The 22,189-nt window shown below is 32.1% G+C and overlaps 2 protein-coding genes across 2 annotated transcripts; one reads left to right on the forward strand and one right to left on the reverse strand.

Annotated features, from left to right (window-relative positions):
* The first annotated feature begins 12,593 nt into the window (after positions 1-12,593).
* On the forward strand, positions 12,594-18,915 carry LOC126726382 (uncharacterized). Its single transcript, XM_050431628.1, has 4 exons — positions 12,594-13,007; positions 13,747-14,675; positions 14,776-14,874; positions 18,561-18,915. The coding sequence occupies exons 1-3, from the start codon at positions 12,902-12,904 to the stop codon at positions 14,866-14,868; spliced, it is 1,128 nt and encodes a 375-aa protein (XP_050287585.1). The 5' UTR covers positions 12,594-12,901; the 3' UTR covers positions 14,869-14,874; positions 18,561-18,915.
* An 888-nt stretch (positions 18,916-19,803) lies between these two features.
* LOC126726383 (membrane protein PM19L-like) lies at positions 19,804-21,077 on the reverse strand. Its single transcript, XM_050431629.1, has 4 exons — positions 20,837-21,077; positions 20,517-20,736; positions 20,188-20,233; positions 19,804-20,100 (listed from the first exon to the last, which is right to left on the reverse strand). The coding sequence occupies exons 1-4, from the start codon at positions 20,961-20,963 to the stop codon at positions 20,008-20,010; spliced, it is 486 nt and encodes a 161-aa protein (XP_050287586.1). The 5' UTR covers positions 20,964-21,077; the 3' UTR covers positions 19,804-20,007.
* Positions 21,078-22,189: the final 1,112 nt, after the last annotated feature.

Genomic DNA, 22,189 nt, shown 5'->3' on the forward strand with positions numbered 1-22,189 from the left:
AGGAGGATCCACGCCTCTTGGTGGTCGCTGAGGTTCCTGACTATTTCTTCTTCAATCTCTTGATGTGGGCTTCTCTTCCTTTTTTATGCTTCTTTTGGGCTTCAAGCCTCTTGGGCCTGCCATTTCTTCTCTTTCGTGGTCCCCTTGCACCTGCTTCCTTGGGCTTAGCTTATTTTCTTTTGGGCTTGGCTCACTTCTTTGGGCTTGGGCATTGTGATCTTTTTTAGACCTCAACACACTTCTATTTTAATTCAAAATTTCAAATTCATTCCATAAGTATTGTATTCTATTCTGGACAAGTTATTCCGAATTATTCAAAATTATTTATATAATAATTACCTCAATTTAACCCTTCTATTTTAATTCAAATTCATTCTATAAGTATTGTATTCTATTTTTGGACAAGCCTTCCTCAAGTTATTCAAAATTATTTATGTAATTATCTCAATAGAAATCCTCTATTCCAAAAAAATAAAAATCTAAAAGAAGACTGAAATTGAGCACACTATCCAAAGGGAATTGCAGTGGAGCTTTGAGCTTGATAAATCCAACTATAATAAACTAGCATGTAACTCTAGGCAAACACACGGATGCATTTAAAATTAAACAAAATTTTTATTATAAAAATATAAATAATTAGTCAAATTATTTATTTAACAAAAATGTAACACATGCATTCATGCATATGTATAGATACATTTAAAATTAAACACAATTTTTATCATAAAATATAACTAATTAGTCAAATGATTTTTTTAAAGTAAATATAATTAGTCACATATTAAAATTCTTACCTAAATTTAATACTACTTATGGTCATTCTTTTTTTCTAGTTTTTAATAAGATAAAACGTGTGGTGATTTTTATTTTATTTATTTTTTGAGAAACATGTGATGATTTTTATTTTTTTTTTTTTTTTTTGAGAAACGATTTTTATTGAGTATATGTAATTGTTTTTTTTTTTTTTTTTTTTAAATTTTATAGTTCATTAATATTATATTCTTAATATTTTGCACTCATTAACTCACTTGCCACAAAGATTAAAAAACTTAAGTAAACACATGGCACATGCTTAAGTGGATAATTATGGTGTAGTCCCTACATAAATTTAGACACGTGCAAAATTGGATTATAATTTCAAATTCTAATTCAACTTTCTCTAAGTTTTACCTATTAATATGTATATAAATGACTTATAAATTTGATTTTTTTTTTAGTTATATGATTATTTTTTTATGGTTTATTATATTGGACTCGTCGTTTTCTACACTAAATTAACTAATTTGGCACAAAATTTAAAATTTAAAATTAGATGAGACACATTGCACAATATTAAACTCTAATTGAAATTCAATTTTTTCACTAAATTAACTCACTTTGTACAAAATTAGACTCTAATTGAATTTCAATTTAAAATTTAATTGGATTTTCTCTCTATTTTACCTATTATTATATATATAGATTAGGTGTAATATTGATTCACAGTCCATCATAACACTCTTAAAAAAAAAAAATATATATATATATATATATATATAAATATATATATATATATATATATCCTTTTAGAAAAATATTTGGAATCATTGTTAATCCCAATAACACAAGCATTGGCAAATTCCACACACCACTCATTTTGATTAGGGATGGCAATTTTATCCCGCCCTGTACCGCCCCACCCCGCACAAGTTTTCCCCGCCCCACAAAGGTGGTAGGGTGGGGATGGAGTAATATTTTGCCCCCGCACCCCGGGGCGGGGTGGGGATGGGTTTAGTATTTTTATCCATACCCTGCCCCGCACTAATGAAGACTATAATTGTAAATTTAGTAAACCCTAAATCACTAATATTTAAGGTGAAACACAAGACATTAGATAAAATATTTTTTATTCTAAACCCACTACTATTGCCACTTAATCTTCTACCTTCTCTATAGCCTATACACGTTTTTCAATTTTAAGTCAAACTCCACTCCAAGTCTCCAAGTCCAAGACGTTGCTTTTTACTTTTTAGGTTCTTCTCATTCCTTTTGTTTTAGTCTTTCTTAAATCTGTTTTTTTCAGTTTGAATTTTGGTTCTTTTTTTATTTTTATCTAAAATTAGTATTTTTGTTTGTAGCTATTAAAGGAGCACAATTGAAAGGAAAAAAAAAGGTTGGTCACTTACTCACTTAGTGCTTCCAATAGGCAGTAGGTATGTTTCTTATCATGTTCCAAATGTTTCAATTTTTTTTTTGGCACATTGTTTCATGTTTTTCAAACAAATGACTATAATATATTTGTCTTTTAGTGTTGTTGATATATTCGGCCTTACAGTTGGTTTATTTAAATGCTTGGATTTTAAAACATTTTGTTTTGTTGTGATTTATATTATTGTAACAAAAAAATTATTTATATATAAAAAATTGTATTAGAGGCGGGGTGGGGTGGGTCCCCGCTAGGCCCCAAGGGGCGGGGATGGGGCAAGGTAATATGCCCCGCACCCTGGGACTGGGTGGGGACGGGGAAGGGAAACAACCATGCGGGGCGGGGACGAAGATCCCATCCTCCAGTCCCGCCCCGTCCCATTGCCATCCCTAATTTTGATTTCCCCACATTCTAATCATTTCAGCCATTTTCCCAAATTCCCACTCTTCCACACGTGAAGTAGGGGGAAAAAAAAACAAACTTCACAAATGCACATATCCACCACATCACACCCTTCCAAAAATGACACTTGCCATATAAGAAAAAACACAGTGATATATACCCACACCCAACAATCCAATCCATTTCCCAACGTTTTGTTTGTGTAAGAACACAACAAAATCTAGTATTGAGCCAAATAAAGAAGGAATCTTCAACACACATTCACAATCCAAAGACAGCCTTTCACATTCATAGTCCAAAGACAGCCTTTCTTACAATTTTGCTCCCAAAAATCCCAATAGGACCATAAAAATACTGTACTAAAACCTATATTCTTCCCACACTGCTATAAGTAAAAGTTTTAGGGGGTGTTTAGTAGAAGAGTTTGAGTAATGCTGTTAGGGTGTTTTTGATATACGTGTGAGTAAAAAAGTGTGTGAAAATATGTATAATGTTGTTTAAAATGCTCAAAAGTGTGTTCAAACTAAGCTACCAAACAAGGCCTTACATCTCCCTCCCAAAACCACTTTTTAAAGAGTACATGTTTGTGCGTGAAGTTCAATTGAGTTTTTACATGTATTGAATAATCCATATTGTATTGATGACCACTTGAAGAATTGAGTTTTATTTATTATCTCATTTTCAGATTCTTATTTTTTTGTGTCTTGTCTCTATTTATTTTATTTTACAACAAATTTCCCTTATTTGATTATTGATAGAGAAAAATGATGGAAGGAAGGAAAACTCATTTGATTATACTTACTACTTATCTTCATATAAAAATAATATATAATAGTACTACCCTCATCACATGTGCTTTATGTGTGCAATAAGGCTCTTTTTATTTTTTGCTTTGGGTTTAGTGTTATAATGTTTAAAAGTGAAATATAGTGTCCTAATTCTTGGGATCTTTCTCTAGGTGAGGGTTTTTTTATTATTTTTTTATTTATTTATTATTATTATTATTATTATTATGAGTTAGAAGCAGATATGAATGGAAGAAACTATCTAAACTGAAACTCTTGATTTTTTTTTCCAATGCTAATGTAAAAACATTGGAATTCAAATACGGGAAGTCATTTGTCTAAAAATATATATAAAATAACCGAGACTTAAAAAAAAAAAAAAATTTAAGAAAGAAGTAAGGTAACGTGGAATAATGTTTAAAAATGATGTAAAGATAGTATTCTAATTTTTAAGATCTTTTTCTACATATGAGTTAGTAAAAGTTTGAAATTTATGAATTTAAAATAAAAAGTAGAAATTCAAATCGGAGAAAAAAAGGAAAAAAAGCCTAAAACTTAGGAACTTTCAAAAAAAAAATAATAAAAATACTCTTTAACCAATTTGTGTTTTTAAATTTAAAATTATTTAATTAAAATATAAGGGTATTTTAGGGCCCGTTTAGATGGAGGAGAGAAGGAGGGGGAGTAGAGTAGAGTTGGTCAAAAATAGGCTAATTTTGAGCTAAATCTGCTCTACTCCTCTTCAATCCAAACAGACCATTAGAGAGTTTAAGAATTTGTGTAAGGATATTTTAGTATGCAAAATGATGAAATCTAAACAAGGAATCCTATTATTGGTAGTATAGATATATGCTTATATAATGGTTAATATTTTCTTGATATTCTATTTCAAGGTAATTCTACCGTACCCCCCCCCCCCCCCAAAAAAAAGGGGGGGATACGGTACCCATTAGTAGGTAACCTGCTGTATCATGTTACATTTTTCTCACATTTGATAGTTTCATCTTCACATTGTGCAGTTCCAATATCACATGTGACAGTTCTTTTATCACATTCGACAGTTCCCTTACTTTTTTCTCATATTTGACGGTTTCATCCTCACATTGTGCAGTTCCAACATCATATGTGATAGTTCTTTTGTCACATTCAGTGGTTCCCTTACTTTTTTTTCTCACATTGGACGGTTCTATCCTCAAATTGTGCAGTTCCAACATCACATGTGACAGTTCTCTTGTCACACTCAGTGGTTCTCTTACTTTTTTCTCATATTTAACAGTTCCATTCTCACCTAGTGTAGTTCCAACATTACATGTGACAATTTTTTTGTCACATTCTATGATTCTCTTACTTTTTCTCACATTTGACTGTTTCATCCTCGCATTATGCAGTTCCAACATCACACGTGACAATTCTTTTGTCACATTCGGTGGTTCTTTTATTTTTTTATCACATTTGACGGTTCCATCCTCATATTGTGCAATTCCAACATCACATGTGATTGTACTTTTGTCACATTCAATAGTTCCATCCTCACATTATGCAGATCCAACATCACATGTAACTATTCTTTTGTCACATTTGGTAGTTCCTTTTTTTTTTTCTCACATTTGATGGTTTCATCCTCACATTATGCAGTACCCACATCATATGTGACTGTACTTTTGTCACATTCGGTGGTTCCTTATTTTTTTCTCACATTTGACAGTTTTATTGTGATATTAGATAATACCAACATCACATGTAACCGTACTTTTGTCACATTCAATGGTTCTCTTCTTTTTTACTTACATCTAACAATTCTATCATTACATTAAGTAGAACCAACATTACATATGGGCGTAGCCAACCCAACCCAACCCCACTGAATTACCTAATAATTGACGAATATATATAACAAAAATACCTAAAAGTACGGTCACAATAGTTTCACGTGTGACTGTACTTTTGTCACATTCGGTAGTACCCTAATTTTCTATAATTTGTTTCTCACATTTGACAGTTTTATCGTCACATTGGGCATTACCAACATCACATATAACTGTATTTTTGTCGATTCATAACAATCTTGGTAATAATTAAAATGTTAACAAGAAATTTTCCCAAAATAGTTATAAACTTGAAAATTAACAAAAATACCCTAGAAATTAAGGATTTCAAAAAATAGTCCTAAAAATATATGAAATAACTAAAATACCCTAATGCTTCAAATATTACCAAAATACCTTCATTAACCTATAAAATGACTAAAATACATTTTTAAACTTTCAAAATTAATAAAATAAAAAAAAACACCGAAAATGAACAAAGTAGCGCTAAAAATACCTAGAATGACTAAAATACTAGATATTTTGAAACTTACCATTATAGCATTCAATCCACTCAGTTTTGCCATGTTAGAGTGATATCTTGGATTTTTTTATTTTTTTATTTATTTTTTTTATAGTAATTGTAAAGATATTTTGGTCATGTTAGAGGTTTTCATGACCACTTGTTGATTTTTGACATCTCATGGGTTATCAGCTTTTTTGATACCTTTATGGTGTTAAATTTTCTCAATGAAAAAAAAAAGGTAACCCAAAGCAAACGTTATTTGTTAGAAAACATTTGATCCTCTAAATGATTTCAAAGAAGCTATATATTTAGACCATACAATGCTGTAATTGTGAACTCTAAAGAAGGAAAAAAAATTAAACCTAAAACAATTTAGGCCTCAGTGTGTTTTCTTGAAGAACTTGAAATTGAAACATAAAACAAATTTAGGCCTCAGAGTGTGTTCTTGAAAAACTTGATATCCCAAATATGAAGGGAAAGAGGGTGTACAATTGAGAAGCAAATAAATTATGCATTCTAATGAAAATAGCTAATGATTTTTTTGTTAGGAAATAACAAAATGAAGCAAAAAGCAAAAGCAAAAATACACCAAACTAGCAGCAAGCTATAACTACATTTCAAAATAATTTTAGATTTCAAAGTCTGCCAAAATGCAATGTTATCAATATTTAACAATTACATTCAATATTTCTACAACTATTTTTTCGTCAAAGGTTCCATCCTCACATTGTAGCTCCATTTTTCCAACAACTTATACTTTATAACAACTAAAAGTAATTTGCTCTTTCACAAGTTGTATATGCTTAACAACCAAGTCCGCAAATATCTTGTCGATGGATGCATGGCGTCTACCTTGTCCTTGAAGGTTTCAACTTTGCCTGATGAATGATTGCACTGTCCATATACATGTGTAGAAAATGTATTAGGAATCAATAAACGGTCAAGATTAAAACAATAAAAATATATGGCTAAGATTTGGGTGGGTACCATACCCCATACCCACTATCTTAGATTCATCCATCAAGCTATCTTAGATTACATTCCATTCGCTTTCAATACTTTGTTGTAGCTTTTTTCATGGATGTTGATATATGATAACATTTAGTGGTAAGGTATTAATATTAGTAGTGATGGATCATGATGGTTTGGGTCCATAATCAACACTTGTATAATGTATTTTGAAAGCTTTAGGCCTTTTTTCTCTAGTTTAATTGATAGGACATCTCTTTCAAACTTTACAAAGTCTAGGCCATCAGACCTTACAAATGAAACAAACAAACCATCAGCCTCTAAATCACAAAGGCCAACCAAAAAGCAAAATAAACCCCTGCACAATAACAGGGGAGACCCGATACAAACTCAAAGTATAAACTACTGACAAAAAAAAAAAAACAATAGATCATTAACCCCGCAAGCTAGCTAAGAAGTAAGAATCAACAAGCACCATAGACACAACCACTTTAGTACACACAGAGTCCTTCAAAGACCACCTAACTAAGATTGCTAACTTTAAAATTTATAATACAAACAATACAACTCCAAAATATTAAATCCAAATTATAAACACAGATAGCATAGTTGATAGGGCCTAATTATATTTTGAATGTTCCAAGATTTAATAATCTTTAAGCATAACATCTATTCTTATATAACTCGTCAAGCAAAACAACATCCAAAAAACTAACAAACAATTTGGAGAAACAAAACATATTTTACAGCTTGCATGAGTTAGGGTTTTGATGTTTTGATACTTACAATCAACTATGTTAAAGCCATTTTGATTTTTTTGAGAACCCGAGAGATACAGAGACATCTTTTTTTCTTTTTTTTTTTTTCTTTTTCTATATATTTACTTTACTTTTATATAGAACATGCTTGACCAGTAACAGGTTTTCATTAAATTTAAATAAACGACTAGGATTGAAACAAATGAAATCAACGGTTGAAATTTTAAGTGGGTACCGTACCCACCCTGGTAGGCTTATAGAATGACCCTCTATTTCAAAACTCAATGTTTGAATTTTATATTTTAATATGTAATTTAAACTCAATATTTGGAAACTAAATATTTAAAATAATATATAAAAAAATCATTCATTTTTGTATATTGTTACAAACACATTGAGATGAAGATAATCCAAATAAAATAGTAGATTCTATCTTCTCAAAAAAAAAAAAAAAAAAAGATTCTAAACTATTTCTTTTTATACTACTATACTCAATTTTCTCCTTCAAATTTTTACTCATAAGGTCTACATAGACAAGTGAAAAGTGATATCTATCAAATTTTATTTCCTTACTAACTTGTAACTCCATGCATATGCATGAATATACTTAAAGATATACAATAAGATGCATAATATAGTTCCTATATATAATTTAAAAACTATTGATAGTCATTTTTATATTTTGTTAACTCTTTGAAAAAAATTTGTAAGGATATTATTAGGTATAAAATGTAAATTGTCCTTTTTTTTAAAAAAAAAAAAATATTGTGAAACACTTTTTTTTTTTTTTTTTTTTACGATTCATTTATTCTAGACTATTTGGTTTTTGTATTTAATAACTCACTTAGATGAATATTTATGATGTGGTACTACATTTTATTCTAAAATTAAGAAATAAAACTCTTTAAGAATAAATAATTTAGGACACATGGCGCAAAATTGGAATTCTAATTTGAGTTTCTCTTAGCTTCACCTATTATTATATATATAGATTAGTCGCTAACCTATGCGATGCACGGAAACAGTTATTGGATGAGTTTCAAGAAAAAAAAAAACCAATATTTTTGAGTTGGAGTTGTAAGTAAAAGTGCATGAAAAAAATGATACTGAAAGAAATAACACAAAGTTTTAATAATTAGGCAGAAGAAAACAATGTTGTTTTATTTATTAATTTTTGTGGGAAGTAATAAGAGACAAAATATTGCGTCTCTATTTTAGTTTGTGTTGTATATATAGGTATATATAAGATAAGATGTAATATACATACCAAAATGTATCTATTGAAAGGTCATAACCCTTCAAATTTGATTTACCAAAAGATGCATATTGAATGGTTATAATACTTCATATTAGATATACCAAAATGTGCCTATTGAAAAATGAAAAGACACAACTGTTCAGTATTTTTAAATGTATACATGACATAAATTTATATAACCACATGGCATAATAAGGAATGATCAACAAAAAGTCAAATATTTCACTTTTATATTAGATATAGATATAGAGAATTTAGACAATGAAAAGACGAAAGTTATTCATGACAACACAACTCGATTAATTTATGGGCTCTTAAAAATAGTTTTTTATATAATTATTTTAGACTTTTTTTATGTACTGGTTAGAATTTCTTTTGACTAAAATGTATTGGCTAGTATGGATTGTGTGTTGTGAAAATTTTAATGTATTTCTCCTATGAAGTTATCGGTATATTAGTATTATTCCTGTATGATACACAAATTGATGAAGATTCATGTTGTAGGGGCAAGTTTCGGCTCCTAAGCCCAAAAGATGAATGGGTTAAGGCCCAAAGAGTCACACACAATGAATTTTTAAAGAGTGGGCTTAAAAGCTAGGTTTCAATGAATCGGGCAACGCGTACAATGGATCAAAAGATATTAAGACAGTAAAGAAAGACATGTTTAAAGCAAGGAAATCATTCCTCAGCGAAGTCCGAGGAGAATAATTCTTCAATTTAGTTCTTTTGGACTTGGATACAATTTCAACTCTTATTGCTACAGTGTGTTCTCTGCAAACTTTTCCGATCCCCTCTCCCTGGAGGGTTTCTTACATTATATGGCTCCTTTTAGATGATTTTGGCCCTCCATTTGTTGATCTTCTAGGCCACCACTTGAGTGCTTGTTCCATTAGACACCTTCCCAAACCCTTGTGAATTGGAGCAGTCAAGGCAGTACTGTATAGGGGTTTTCTCCACATAAATGTAGTTAGAAGATTTGGTGGGATGCATTAAATGTGGTGGCAACTACCATCCCTTCAGTCATGTCAGGACTAGCCCCCTCCCTGAAACTCTTTCTCTATAATATGACATCATCTGGTAACATGCCACTGACATGGCCTTACTGTTCAAACGTGTGACCTCCTTGGCATGATAATGGCCTCCTCGGCCATGGGTATGACATGTGACGCAAGTACCTTATTTAAATTCTTGTACCCCACACATGTGTAAGCCAAATTAAAGAAATTTAAATATAATTAAAACTGAATTATTAAATGAATAGTAATAATAACTTATAAAATAAGTAACTAATTTTAATAAAATAAAAAATTACTTTAATTTATATGATAAGTATAGTTATTTAGACTTTTAGTTGGGGTACAATTTAAATTTCTAAAACTAAAATGATAAAGTTTGACCTAAATTATTATTATTATTTTTTTTTTGTTAAATCTTATGCTTTGGCCAAGTGTCTTGTAGCTCATTCGGTTGGTACATGCACGTAGCTCCTAGCTTATCTCTTGTTTCAAGGAACTTTACCTTAACAATTAATAACAAATTAATTTAATAATTTTTTTGGGGGCGGGGGCGGGGGCGGGGGAGGGAAACTAAAACATGTAGGGTTCTTTCTAAACAAAAAAAAGTTCCTTGTTATAATTTGTATCCGAAATAACACTTTATACCAATGTTATCCAAACACATAATTGGCAAAAACAATCTTATTCACAAGTTTTATCAAATGCTTACCGCATTTCATAAATCACCATTTCTCATAAAAACATACCTTTCCAAATAGCTAACCCTAAGTTGAACTTTTTTTTTTTTTTTTTTTTTTTTTTTTGAGAAACAAGATGTACGTTGAACATGAAAGGGGAAGAACAGTAACCAACGGCTATACTCCAGCTCAGCGTCAAAACTGCAATTGTAAGACTTAAATAAGAAAATTAAAAGGGACTCTTTCACTTAAGGCTCGACACCGTTTTGAAATCTAGACAGTAAACTTGAGCTGACAACACTGTTTTTAATCTACACGATATAAAAAGGCCAGCTTGCTCATCTTCTCTTGTTCTTCACCTCTGCAACTTCTGGATTCCACAGCCTTTCAATCTCAGATATTTTCTGTTATTTTCCATTTTAGGAAACTTGTTTATGTAAAATTAAAAAAACTGTAAAAAAAAAAAAAATGTTAGTGATTTTTTTTTTTCATTTTTCCATAAAAAAATTTCTAAAATGGATTAAACAGTGTAATCATTCCGTGTAACTAATCTACAGATATTTTTTGCTTTTGCTTTCACTACGCGAGAAAGAGTTCGACATGAGATACAGAGGCCAGGGTGCCACGTATCATGTCATTGACAGTATTCAAAGCGTGGAAGGTGAGCTCAAAAATGTCCAAACCCCAATTTATAAATGAGACGTTGTCATTGAAACTTCAAAGTTCAAAGTTCACATATTGTGAACAGGAGAAAAGTTGTATCATCGGTTGCTTTCGCTTTATTTACATCCTTTCGCCTTCCCACGCTCATTATCCATTTATCCTATGACCAAATCTTTGGCCCTCTCACATCATTATTTACTGGCATGTAACCCATGCATATGCATGGATATACTTAAAAGTATACAATAAAATGCATAATATAATTTATATATATATAATTTAAATACTATTGATAGTCATTTTTATGTTTTATTAACTCTTTAAAAAATTTTGTAAGAATATTATTAGGTATAAAATGTAAATTGTCCATTTTTTTTTAAAAATTATTGTGAAACATTTTTTTTTACGATTAATTTATTTTAGATTCTTTGGTTTTTGTATTTAATAACTCACTTGAATGAATATTTATGATGTGGTCCCACATTTGATTCTAAAATTAATAAATATTAAAAATAAATAATTTAGGACACATTGCACAAAATTGAGACTCTAATTTGAAATTCTAATTTGAATTTATATATATATATATATATATATATATATATATATATATATATATATAAATTGGTTTCCATCATCTTACCAAATATAGAAAAGAGAAAATTTAGGATACCTTTATTGCCATAAATTAAATCAGTGTGAGTGATGGAAAAAAAAAATTGATGAGTTGTCCATGATTCACAGCCGAATATTTCAACAATCCTTAGAAGAACTGGATTGAAAAACCATCCTCCTTTGACTCTTTTCTCCCCCTACTAAAAATAACACTTCTATCTTAATTCAAATTCATTCTATAAGTATTGTATTCTATTACGGACAAGCCTTCCTCAAGTTATTCCGAATTATTCAAAATCATTTATATATTTATCTCAATATAACACTTCTATTTTAATTCAAATTCATTCTATAAGTATTGTATTCCATTCTATTTTGGACAAGCCTTCCTCAATTATTTATGTAATTATCTCAATAGAAATCCTCTATTCCAAAAAAAGAAAAATATAAAAGAAGACTGAATAAATCCAACATCGTGTGAATTGCAGTGGAGCTTTGAGCTTGATAAATCCAACTATAATAAATTGGATGTAACATTGATTGATAATCCATCATAACACTCTTAAAAAAATCCTTTTAGAAAAAAAAAAAATTGGAATCATTATTAATCCCAATGACACAAGCATTGGCAAATTGCACACACCACTCATTTTGATTTCCCCACATTCCTAATCATTTCAGCCATTTTCCCAAATTCCCTCTCTTCCACACGTGAAGTAGGGAAAAAAAAACAACAACAACCAAAAAAAAAAAAAACAAACTTCACAAATTCACATATCAACCACATCACACCCTTCAAAAAAAATGACACTAGCCATATAAGAAAAAACACAGTGATATATACCCACACCCACCAGTCCAATCCATTTCCCAACGTTTTGTTTGTGTAAGAAGACAAAATCCAGTAGTATTGAGCCCAAATACAAGAAGGAATCTTCAACAAACATTCACAATCCAAAGACAGCCTTTCACATTCATAATCCAAAGACAGCCTTTCTAACAATTTTAGTCCCGAAAGTTCCAATAGGACCACAAAACTACTGTACTAAAACCTATATTCTTCCCACACTGCTATAAGTAAAATTTTCAAACATGTACACATACATATAAAGTGAGTGAATGGGTGAGAAACACAGGGACAGAGAGGGACACAGAGAGAGAGAGAGAGAGAGAGTTAGAGAGACAACCTACGCGATCTGTGAGGAACCCATATTAGATTAGCACCCACCCAAGCATCCAATCATGCCATCAGGTGCTAAGAAGAGAAAAGCTGCAAAGAAAAAGAAGGAAGCCCACCCCAACACCAACACTAACCTCTCAATCTCAACCAACAATCCTCAAGGACAAGGTATACAATATTTAAAGTTTCCAACTTTTGCTGTTTTCTCTTTTGAATTAGGCCCCATCAGACCAATCCACACATGACCCATCTGTCATTCAAATCATGCACTCTACTTTTTCCATCAATCTTTGTTTTTTGATGCGTTGTTTGGTCACTTTGGGCAGATGGGTATTTGTTATGCTTTCTGTTTTGCTTGATTTCCACTCTGTCTGACCTATCCACACTTTTACCTATATTATATACCTATACATCTTTGAATTGTAAACTCTGTATTTTTCAATATTTGTTTTTATTTATTTATTTATTTTTGGTCAATTTGGGTTAAAGGGTGTTTGTTCTTTCTGTTTCGCTTGATTTCAACGCCATCAGACCAATTCAAACCTTTCTTATCTGTTCTTCAATTATACACCCACATTTTTTGGGGGTCAATTTGGGTAATGGGTATTTGTTATTGTCCTTGTTTTGCTTGATTCTGATTGTGATTTCTGTGATTGCTTCAACTTATTAAAGAAAAAAAAATGTATATATATTCATATATTTGTGTTGAATTGGCCAAAATAGGTGTTTGAAAATACTTGAATTTTTATTGTAATTCTTGTGGCTTAATCAACTTAAATGATAAGATTTATATGTATTTTAACTTGTATTGATTTCATGGTCAAGATTGGTTTATAAGTAATTGTCAGAGTCTGTTGTTTTGTTTGATTTTGATTGGGAATCTTCTGGTTGAACCAAACTATGTTAGGAAATGAAGATCTGAAATCCCAAGATGGGAAGGAAAGTGATGGTGGTGATGTTAGTACCCCTGCTTCTCAGGACCAAGATAGCGACCAAAGTCCATTCAATGAGGGGAATGAGGGATTGGAGGAGAGAGACACATCAACCACTCGGTCATTTGTTGCTGAGGACAAGTCTATGGAGGGAGGGACTTTTGTTGATGAGGGTGAGCAGAAAATAGTTGTAGAGGATGATGGTGCTGTTAAAATTGAAAGGGAACTTAAATCTGACGATAATTCCAAGAGCAAAAATGGTACCTTTGAGCATATCAAGTCCGCCAACCAATCACGTGATGGGGATGATCGGAGCTCTAGCAGTAGTAGTTCAGATGATGAGACCCGAGTCATTGAGCAGAAGCCAAAAGAGGAAGCTTACAATTCAGTTTTGGAAGTAAGCTCACATGATGATCAAGTGAAGCCAGTTGATTCTTCTCCAGAAGAGGTGGTCTGGGTTAAGGAGACTGTTAATTCAATTGCACAAAGTGTCCCCATTGTTGATTCTGTTAATTCAATTGCAGAGAGTGCCCCCATTGTTGATTCTGTTAAGTCATTGGTATCTGTGTCCGAGGAGAAAATTCACATTACTGAAAGTGCTCCAGTTGAGAATCTAGTGATTGTTGATTTGGTTGAATCAGGATCAAAAGAAATTGAGAAAAAATTTTCACTTAAATTAAATGAGGCCCCGATAGCTGTGACAGATTTGGCATTGGAGAAAAATGAGGATAAAGTATTTCATTTATCAGATGAAAATGTTCAAGCACACTTGACTGTGGTGGAATCTGTGTCAAATGGATATGAGGATAAAACATTGCCATCATCAAGTGCTCCTGTTGCTGCAACTAGTAATGATGCAGCATCTGTTAAAGATCCTGAGATTCCTGAATCTTCTGAAAACGAGGTATTGCTCCCTTACTTTTCTCGATTGCAATTTCGCTTATATATTTACAATAAAATACATTGAAATTAGACGTGCTTACTTTTGCTGAACTGTTATGTAGCCTCTGGTAGCACCAGCTCCACAAGTAGTGCAAAGAAGTTCCTGGTTGGGTTGCTGTGGATTGTTTGATGTGCTAACGGGCTCTGGAAGATAAGCTCAGGTTGGGATTTTCTAATATAGTTTATTGATTTCCCCCCCCATAACATAACAGAGAAAAAAAAAAGGGTAATTAGGAGAATTGCATTACTGTTCATGAGAGATTTTGGGGGTATATGCTAATGATTGATTGAATTAGACCATTTGGTTGGATTTTTTTTTAGTGTCATGTAAGTATCTTGTGTTGAAAATACATTCAGTCTTTTATATGGCAAACAGATTACAAGAATTATGAAAAGGTCTTGTTGTAGCAAAGAAATGTCCTTTGGTGGCCAAATTAGTTTATCTAGTGGATATATATGGAATAAATAACATACATGTGCCATGCATTTTTTACCCAACGTTTTCTTTGCAATCCATGTTTCCATTTTTCTTCTTAAGGATGTTCTTTTTTTTTATTGAAGGAAAATAGGATAGGAAAAAGGGCTCCATCACATATGATTTATTTTTATTCTTATGATCCTTTTTGTTCATCATCGTGAATGCAAAGTTTTCTTTCTTTATTAATAAAATTGCATTACTTACCTTAAAGAAAGGGCTCCATGGCATGTATCAATTGCTTGATGATGTAAATGTCACATTTCAGACAGGTGGTCTTGAGATATGGGTAGAGTTTTATGATAAGTTGGAATTTTGGACAAGTGCTCCAGAATTAGAGGGTTAGTAAGATATGTTTGAAGAAGATACTTTAAGGAAATTAAGAGTGAAATATTTGAAAATTGTGAAGATCGATGGTGGGATTTTGTAGTTGCTATTTTCTTGCAAAGGGATATAAAAGTAGTTTCTGTGTTGCCCACAAAATGAGGAATCGGTGTCTTCTCCCATCAGTTTATTTGTGTAAGACTAATTAAATTCCAGTTTCAAGCCTTTAAGGACTGCCACATTATAAATTAAAAAGTCGTATTTTGGTTGGGTATTTCGTCTATTTATATGGATGTAATGCTTGATTTTCAATGGATAAATATGTTTTCCAAATTTTCAGAGCTATTAAACTTTATTTGAGGTTTGTATGATACAACCTTCTGTAGAGTGTGATGCCAAGAAAACCCTAGGTGTGATGCCTAGAAGTTTGTCTGTTTTTTTCCCTTGTCCTTAAATTTCCAGCAACTTGATCACTAGCAATCAGCCAATCACAGATTTGACTTGTCACCTTTAAACGCAATAACCCAAAACTTCAAAACCCAAAATCACTCATCCATCAAATAGCCTCAAATAACTGTTCGTGTTACTGTTCACAGCTCTGGAACAGAAACCTAAACCTTAGGTTTTTACCTTTGTTTCATCCCAAATCCTATTATTTTTCCACCATTATAAATTCAATATTCCTTATTATTTTTCAGCTTTTTTCTCACCAAACTTTAACCCTAATTCTTCAAAATCCTAGCTGTCCATAACTTCCAAATGTTATTTGGCTTCATTTCCCTTGTCTTTCGTCAATAATTCTCAGAATTGTGAGATAAAACTTGATCGCTTATTGTGCAACTTAACATTCTGGCCGATAAAGTGAAATGAGAAAATAGGATCTATGGTTCTTGATACTTAAAAATAAAATAAAATAAAAAACTGGCCCTTGAGAAAAGATAAGAAAAAATAGATGAGACAATTTAGTTAGTCTACACAAAGCAATTAGAATAGGTCTTAATGCTTTGCATTGAGTCCATGAAGTTTTCAATTGCTTGTGGTATATTTTAATTTACTTTTGAAAAAATATAGCTTGGCCAAGAATTCCTTAGTTTTTAAATATTTCACTTTAATCAATATAGCCCATATCTTAACTATATGGGGGTGCTATCAGAGTACTTTTTAATCATTTAGGTATGTTGTAGCCTTATCTTCCATTAAATCATAAGTGATCTCCCCCCCTTTATCTCCTGGTTAGGAAGTGGAAATCATTGGTTGTCATATGCTAATAACCCCTGCTTTCAGTTAGGGTATTGCAACTTGGACATCCTTTTTTTGTCTCTCAAATTCAGAATTTATTTTAATTTAGCATCCACTGGCATCTCTCTCTCACACACACACACACAAAGTAATGTTCAGGTTTATCTCTTACCAATATACCATATATTTGATTTTCAACCCTAAGGGCTGCAGTGTTTGAGACAGTGCCCTTGAGATATGGGACAATATCCTTACTTTTGTCCCTCTCTCCATACATGGTGCTACCACCTGCATTTGGTGCCAAAGGTTCAAGATTAAGGATGGCAAACCATTCATTTCTTCTTCTCTCTATTGAGATTATTCTTTCAAAGGATGAATTTTTTTTTTTTTTTTTTTTTTTCAATTCCTATTTTCCTATTATGATGATATAAGTCTATTTTGAGTCGATCATGAATTTTGTGGAAGTATATAAAAATATTGAGGCACCTATTTGTAATGGAATTGGAGCCAAATTTCCTTTAAGGGTAGCAAAAAGGATTTTCATATATAGTATCTTTAGTCACATCAAGGCCCGATAAGATCATGAGGCCAATGTTCTTGTTTCTTTTAGTCTCTCTTACCTGGAATCTGATAATTTCCTCCGACTTTCCTACTAAAGTTGACTCGAGAGGCTTTTAAGTTGCATTCAGCTAAAGCTCTGACCTTCAAACTTCTTTTTTTGCCCTTGTGTAATTTCTACATATTTCTTAGTTTCTTTTTATTTTAAGTAGGGTGCTACTTGATCGTTGAGATATTTTCTTCATTCAATTCATTTAATTTTTGATGAGTTTTAGCTTGTGTTTTGGGATTTTTTTTAATTTTATTTTTTAAAACCTGTTTGTTTGTTCTGTTTTTTGATTTGGTTAAAAACATGATGTGCTAAGGTGATAATTGATTGTGTCAAGACAATATTGGATTTCAAAGTGAGTGTGGACATTAGTCCTGGATAGGACTGGACAATCATGAACATCTTTGTAGGTTTGAGGAATTGAGGTTGTTGCAATTAGTTGCATTTAACAGCAAACAAATTGTGCAGTGATGCCTTAGCAAGTGTGGAACATAGTGCAGAAGGAATTGCGATTGAGATAGAGATTTTTCAAATTGTATTAGAAGAGTCATTGCTGAATATCATATTATAGAAATGTAAAAAATTAGGATCAGACTGTGAACTGTGTTATTTCTTGAGCCTCTTCTATTCTGCATTATCCTGCCTTTGACTTGAAGGACCTTTGTGAGTATGATGTTGGAAGTGAGCCCCATATCACTTTCTTTATTCTGACCTTTTGTTCTAACCTATGTTATTTCTTGAGCCTTTTCAAGTCTGCATCATGCAGTGTTTTTGCCCTTTGCTGTGGGTTTGATATTGGAGAATAGACAACAGTAACCCCTAATTCCTACAAATTTCTTTTAGATTTTCTGTTTGCCTTGTTTTTTGGGTTGGTGACCTGAAATTTTGAAAGTGTAGGGATTTTTTTTCCTTCCTCATAGGGTCACAATGGTCTGTACTCTGTAGAGCCTGTCTCATGCCTTGTGATATGAATGCTCTTCTGTAGCTCTTGTTTTTTATTTTTAAGTAGTTTATCTTTGTTTCTCAATCAGCATGAGGGATGCAATGCTTGTATGTAGACTTTTAACCAAACAATGAATTCATCTCATGCCTTGGACTTTGTTGATGTTCTTGTTTAAATAAGTAATGGTGTTAACATTATCATTTTCACCCTTTTAAATGGAGTTGTAGCTGACGTTTTCCATGGTTTCCTTTTGATGCAGAAAAAAAGCTTTGGAGGGGCTTCAGTGCAGTAGTGAAAAGCTTGTGAAAGTTAAAAAAAAGGATTTGATCTAGAGAAATTTTTGATATTTCAAACAAGAGTTTTTCTTGTGTTTTCCCTATGAATAATGGCCAAGAGGCCTGATCATATAAACAGTCTTAAGGTTTGTGGTGATAGACAAATTTTTAGGCGGCTTAGTGTCCCTAGACTTCAGTACATTTCTTGTTAATTTTGTAGTATAGTGTTTTTTCTAAGTGGTTTGTTGTACTTATTTTCTTTTGTGTTGGGTAGTGCAGTGGTGTGACCTGGATTTTACAAGTTTATCTATAATATCAATATTCACTCGATTGTTGTCATGGTGTTTTGAATGGATAGATGGATGCTTTGTGCCAGTTTGATATTGTTGTAGGAATAGTGTTTTAGACCTATAATTGTAGTAGTAGAGCTTTTGTGATATAGAGTTTAACTGCAAAGTTCTTTACCGTTTTGATTGTTTTACCCTCTCTCTCTACCCAAAAATTTCCAAATTCTAGTCTTTTCTAAAAAAGGTTGTACCAAATTCGCAAAGTTCCAAATTCTTGCCTTTTCTAATAGAGTTTTAGTGGAGTATAAAGCTCTTTTTGGAGAGTAACCAGACAATGCATTTTTTCCTTCTGGACTTCTTTTGTTCTGAAAGCTCTGTAACAGAGCCACACAAAACCTTAGTTGCTTACTCCAACAATTTGAGTTTTGCTTTTGGTTGTCATTGGTTTGGGGTATGGGTTTCTCTTAATGATACAGCCAGTTCTTTTTTTTTTTTTTTTTTTGGCTATTAAAAAAAAAAAAAAAACATGTAGTACAGCCAGTTCTTGTACTACATGTTTGGTTTCTTTTCATTGATCAGGGTGCCATCAGGAATGGATTCCTTTTTTTTTTTTATGGGAAGGCTGAATGATCATTGATCGGACAAGGGCCATATGGTTGGTTCTGATGTGTGTCTAAAACTCTAAATGAACCAGGGTTTTGTAGCCAACAAATATTATCCTTGGACTCTTGATAAGAGTGTTATTTTGGCTCTTGAAAATTTTAAAAATTAATACTTAGACATTATGTTTGTGACAAATCAAATTTTTTGTCAATAAGGTGCAGAGCTGTTGTGTTAGGTTAGTCATGGTTTAAAAACGTACCTTTTTTCTAAAATTTTGTCAATCTTAAAAAATATGTGAAAATTCAAATCACGCAGGGTGGATGGTGGCGCATTGAAATACAGAAATGTAGCATGCTTTTTGCAAATTATTTCTTATTATTGGTTGATACAAATCAAATAGAATCAAATGGAATCACACCAAGCAAACGAGCTGCCAAATCTTTGGCCAGCTTTGTACACGGTCAAGTGGTAAAAATGAAGAAAAAATAGCAGAAAAACAAGACAAGCCACACAAACACTGCCACTCAACTTTCAATCGAGTTTATCTTCTTGGTGTACTTGCAGCACCATGAATGGCTGCTATGTATAGAAGCTGCGTAACTGAAAGGATAATTAGGAATGCCTCCATTGTTCTCTGCAGCAATAGAGGTGTTTCAATTTTCTATGTAGAAGTTAGGCAAATTTAATGTCAAAAAGTGTGGTGAATGTTTTTGGGTCTTACCAGACGAGAATTTCTGAGTCGGAGTTCAATCTCTTTGCAAGCAAACCTGTGTAAAAATGATTTAGCTGATTAGGATCAAAAGCTATACTACATCTCTTCTGCATTTTGCTATCAAAAAATATTGTTTTTACACTCGTTGTTATATACTCCGTATATCCATAATTTCACGTGTGATATACATATTTTTTATTGATGTCTACATATAAAATGTGAAAGAAGTGATGTGTACAGACGATTTACACTAAAGAGCGTGTTAAGAATAATTGTCCTTTTGTTATTGCTGTTTGGAGACATATAGAGAGGAAAAGTGATAAGCAGTAATTGCTTACCCCATAGCAAGGGCAGTCAGAGACCAAGCAATAGCAGCAGCTGAAGCCGCAGATGGCAAGCTATCAGCAGTCCACAAACGAATATGGTTGACTCCAGATATTACTGCTGCCACTCCAACGACTCCGGCAATCATAGCGTATGTGACAAAGAACCCGGTGGCAGCATTTCCCATTGGAAAGTATATGGGTGAGAAATGTGCTGGAAGATCAAATCCAGGTCCTACAATTCTCAAAAAGCATTAGCATAAATGACAGTTGCAAGTTGCAAAACATTAACACAAATAAGAGGAACTGAAAGAGAAAGAGAGAGAGAGAGATACCAATGATGAAACCATGATCAATGGCTCTATTCATAGCCCAAGAGCCAAGGCCTAAAACAATAACATACATGCAGAAATTTAGGACCAAAAGGAGACTGGCAACTTGTTTCATTTGCCCAGCAGCCATCTTTGTACTATATGGTTTATAATGAAAAGCTGTTGTTGGAAGAGGAGAGAATTAAGAGTTTTCAGGACACTAAAAGTGCAATGCAGGAAAAATCAGTACTTGATATGTGTTATGTGCAAGAAGGGGTCTTATATAAATATGGAATGGTCTATAGGTTTGGGTTCTTTGCTTGCGAAGGCTGTTGTATACAAAGTGTAATGTGGGGTTGTAAAGAGGATGCTTAATATACAAGGCAAGCCAAAATATACATATATATAAAAGATTCTTTCCTGGCCAACATCTACAAGTCATTGGAATGGTACATTCTCTTCTAGGCTTTGTCCCGTTTGTTGTTCCCTAGAGGAAAGTGATATTCTTTGCCAATCCTAATATTCTTTACCAGTCCTAAAGGCTAAAGGACCTTATGTGTCTTATTTATATCATCTACAACAAATGAATTAGTCTTTATTTATTAATTTATTTTTTTCACCAGGTAAAGACAAAGGGATTGAAACCCTCAGATCTCGATAGTCACAATTGGTGGATCGGATTGCCACTTGGCCTAAAGGCCATCGACCTCTCTTCATGAATGAAAAAATGCTGAAGTTACTATTAATTTTATTATATATATATATATATATATATATATAAACTAATAAAATGATGTGTTAATAAATATGATTGGTAACACAAAAAAAAAAAAAAAATTTAATTAATTGATAACATTGTTTATGTAGTAAAACTTGCAGTCTCTCTATCATCACTCGATGAAAGTTATATGATATATGTCGGATCTAGACTACCATAAGGTGAATGTTATTGCCACTTGGCCTAATATCCATTAACCTCTCTACACATGATCTGAGCCATGTTACATGGTAAAAATATATGCTATGTGTTGGTATGCGTGGAAAGGGGATCCGACTGACATACTATGAAAACCCAACCAAATTTTTTCTAAATAAAATCAAGATATGTACGGAGATTTTGAAAATTGTAAGGTATATTATCACAACTCTAAATATTTGTACTTTTATGTAACGAAGTTTTTTTTTTTTTTTTTTGGTATACATATATGGTGAATTGAAAACGAAACCTGCGGGTTTAGGTGAGATCTCAAACTAATAAGCCCACCTCTCAATTACCCATGGAGAATATGAACATTTATATATTGATTTATTTTTTAATTAAATTTTATAAAATCAAATTACGTGTTTAAAATTCTTATATATATATATTTATATATA

The sequence above is a fragment of the Quercus robur genome, chromosome 5 (assembly GCF_932294415.1).
Source record: "Quercus robur chromosome 5, dhQueRobu3.1, whole genome shotgun sequence".
NCBI classification, from domain to species: Eukaryota; Viridiplantae; Streptophyta; class Magnoliopsida; order Fagales; family Fagaceae; genus Quercus; species Quercus robur.

Bases quoted from the DNA above. Each gene is read 5' to 3' on its own strand.
- LOC126726382 (XM_050431628.1), top strand. From the start codon at position 12,902: ATGCCATCAGGTGCTAAGAAGAGAAAAGCTGCAAAGAAAAAGAAGGAA. The intron at 13,008-13,746 runs GTATACAATATT...AAACTATGTTAG, and splicing joins CAACAATCCTCAAGGACAAG to GAAATGAAGATCTGAAATCC. The intron at 14,676-14,775 runs GTATTGCTCCCT...ACTGTTATGTAG, and splicing joins CTGAATCTTCTGAAAACGAG to CCTCTGGTAGCACCAGCTCC.
- LOC126726383 (XM_050431629.1), bottom strand. From the start codon at position 20,963: ATGGCTGCTGGGCAAATGAAACAAGTTGCCAGTCTCCTTTTGGTCCTA. The intron at 20,737-20,836 runs GTATCTCTCTCT...TGAGAATTGTAG, and splicing joins TGATCATGGTTTCATCATTG to GACCTGGATTTGATCTTCCA. The intron at 20,101-20,187 runs GTAAGACCCAAA...CTATTGCTGCAG, and splicing joins GACTCAGAAATTCTCGTCTG to AGAACAATGGAGGCATTCCT.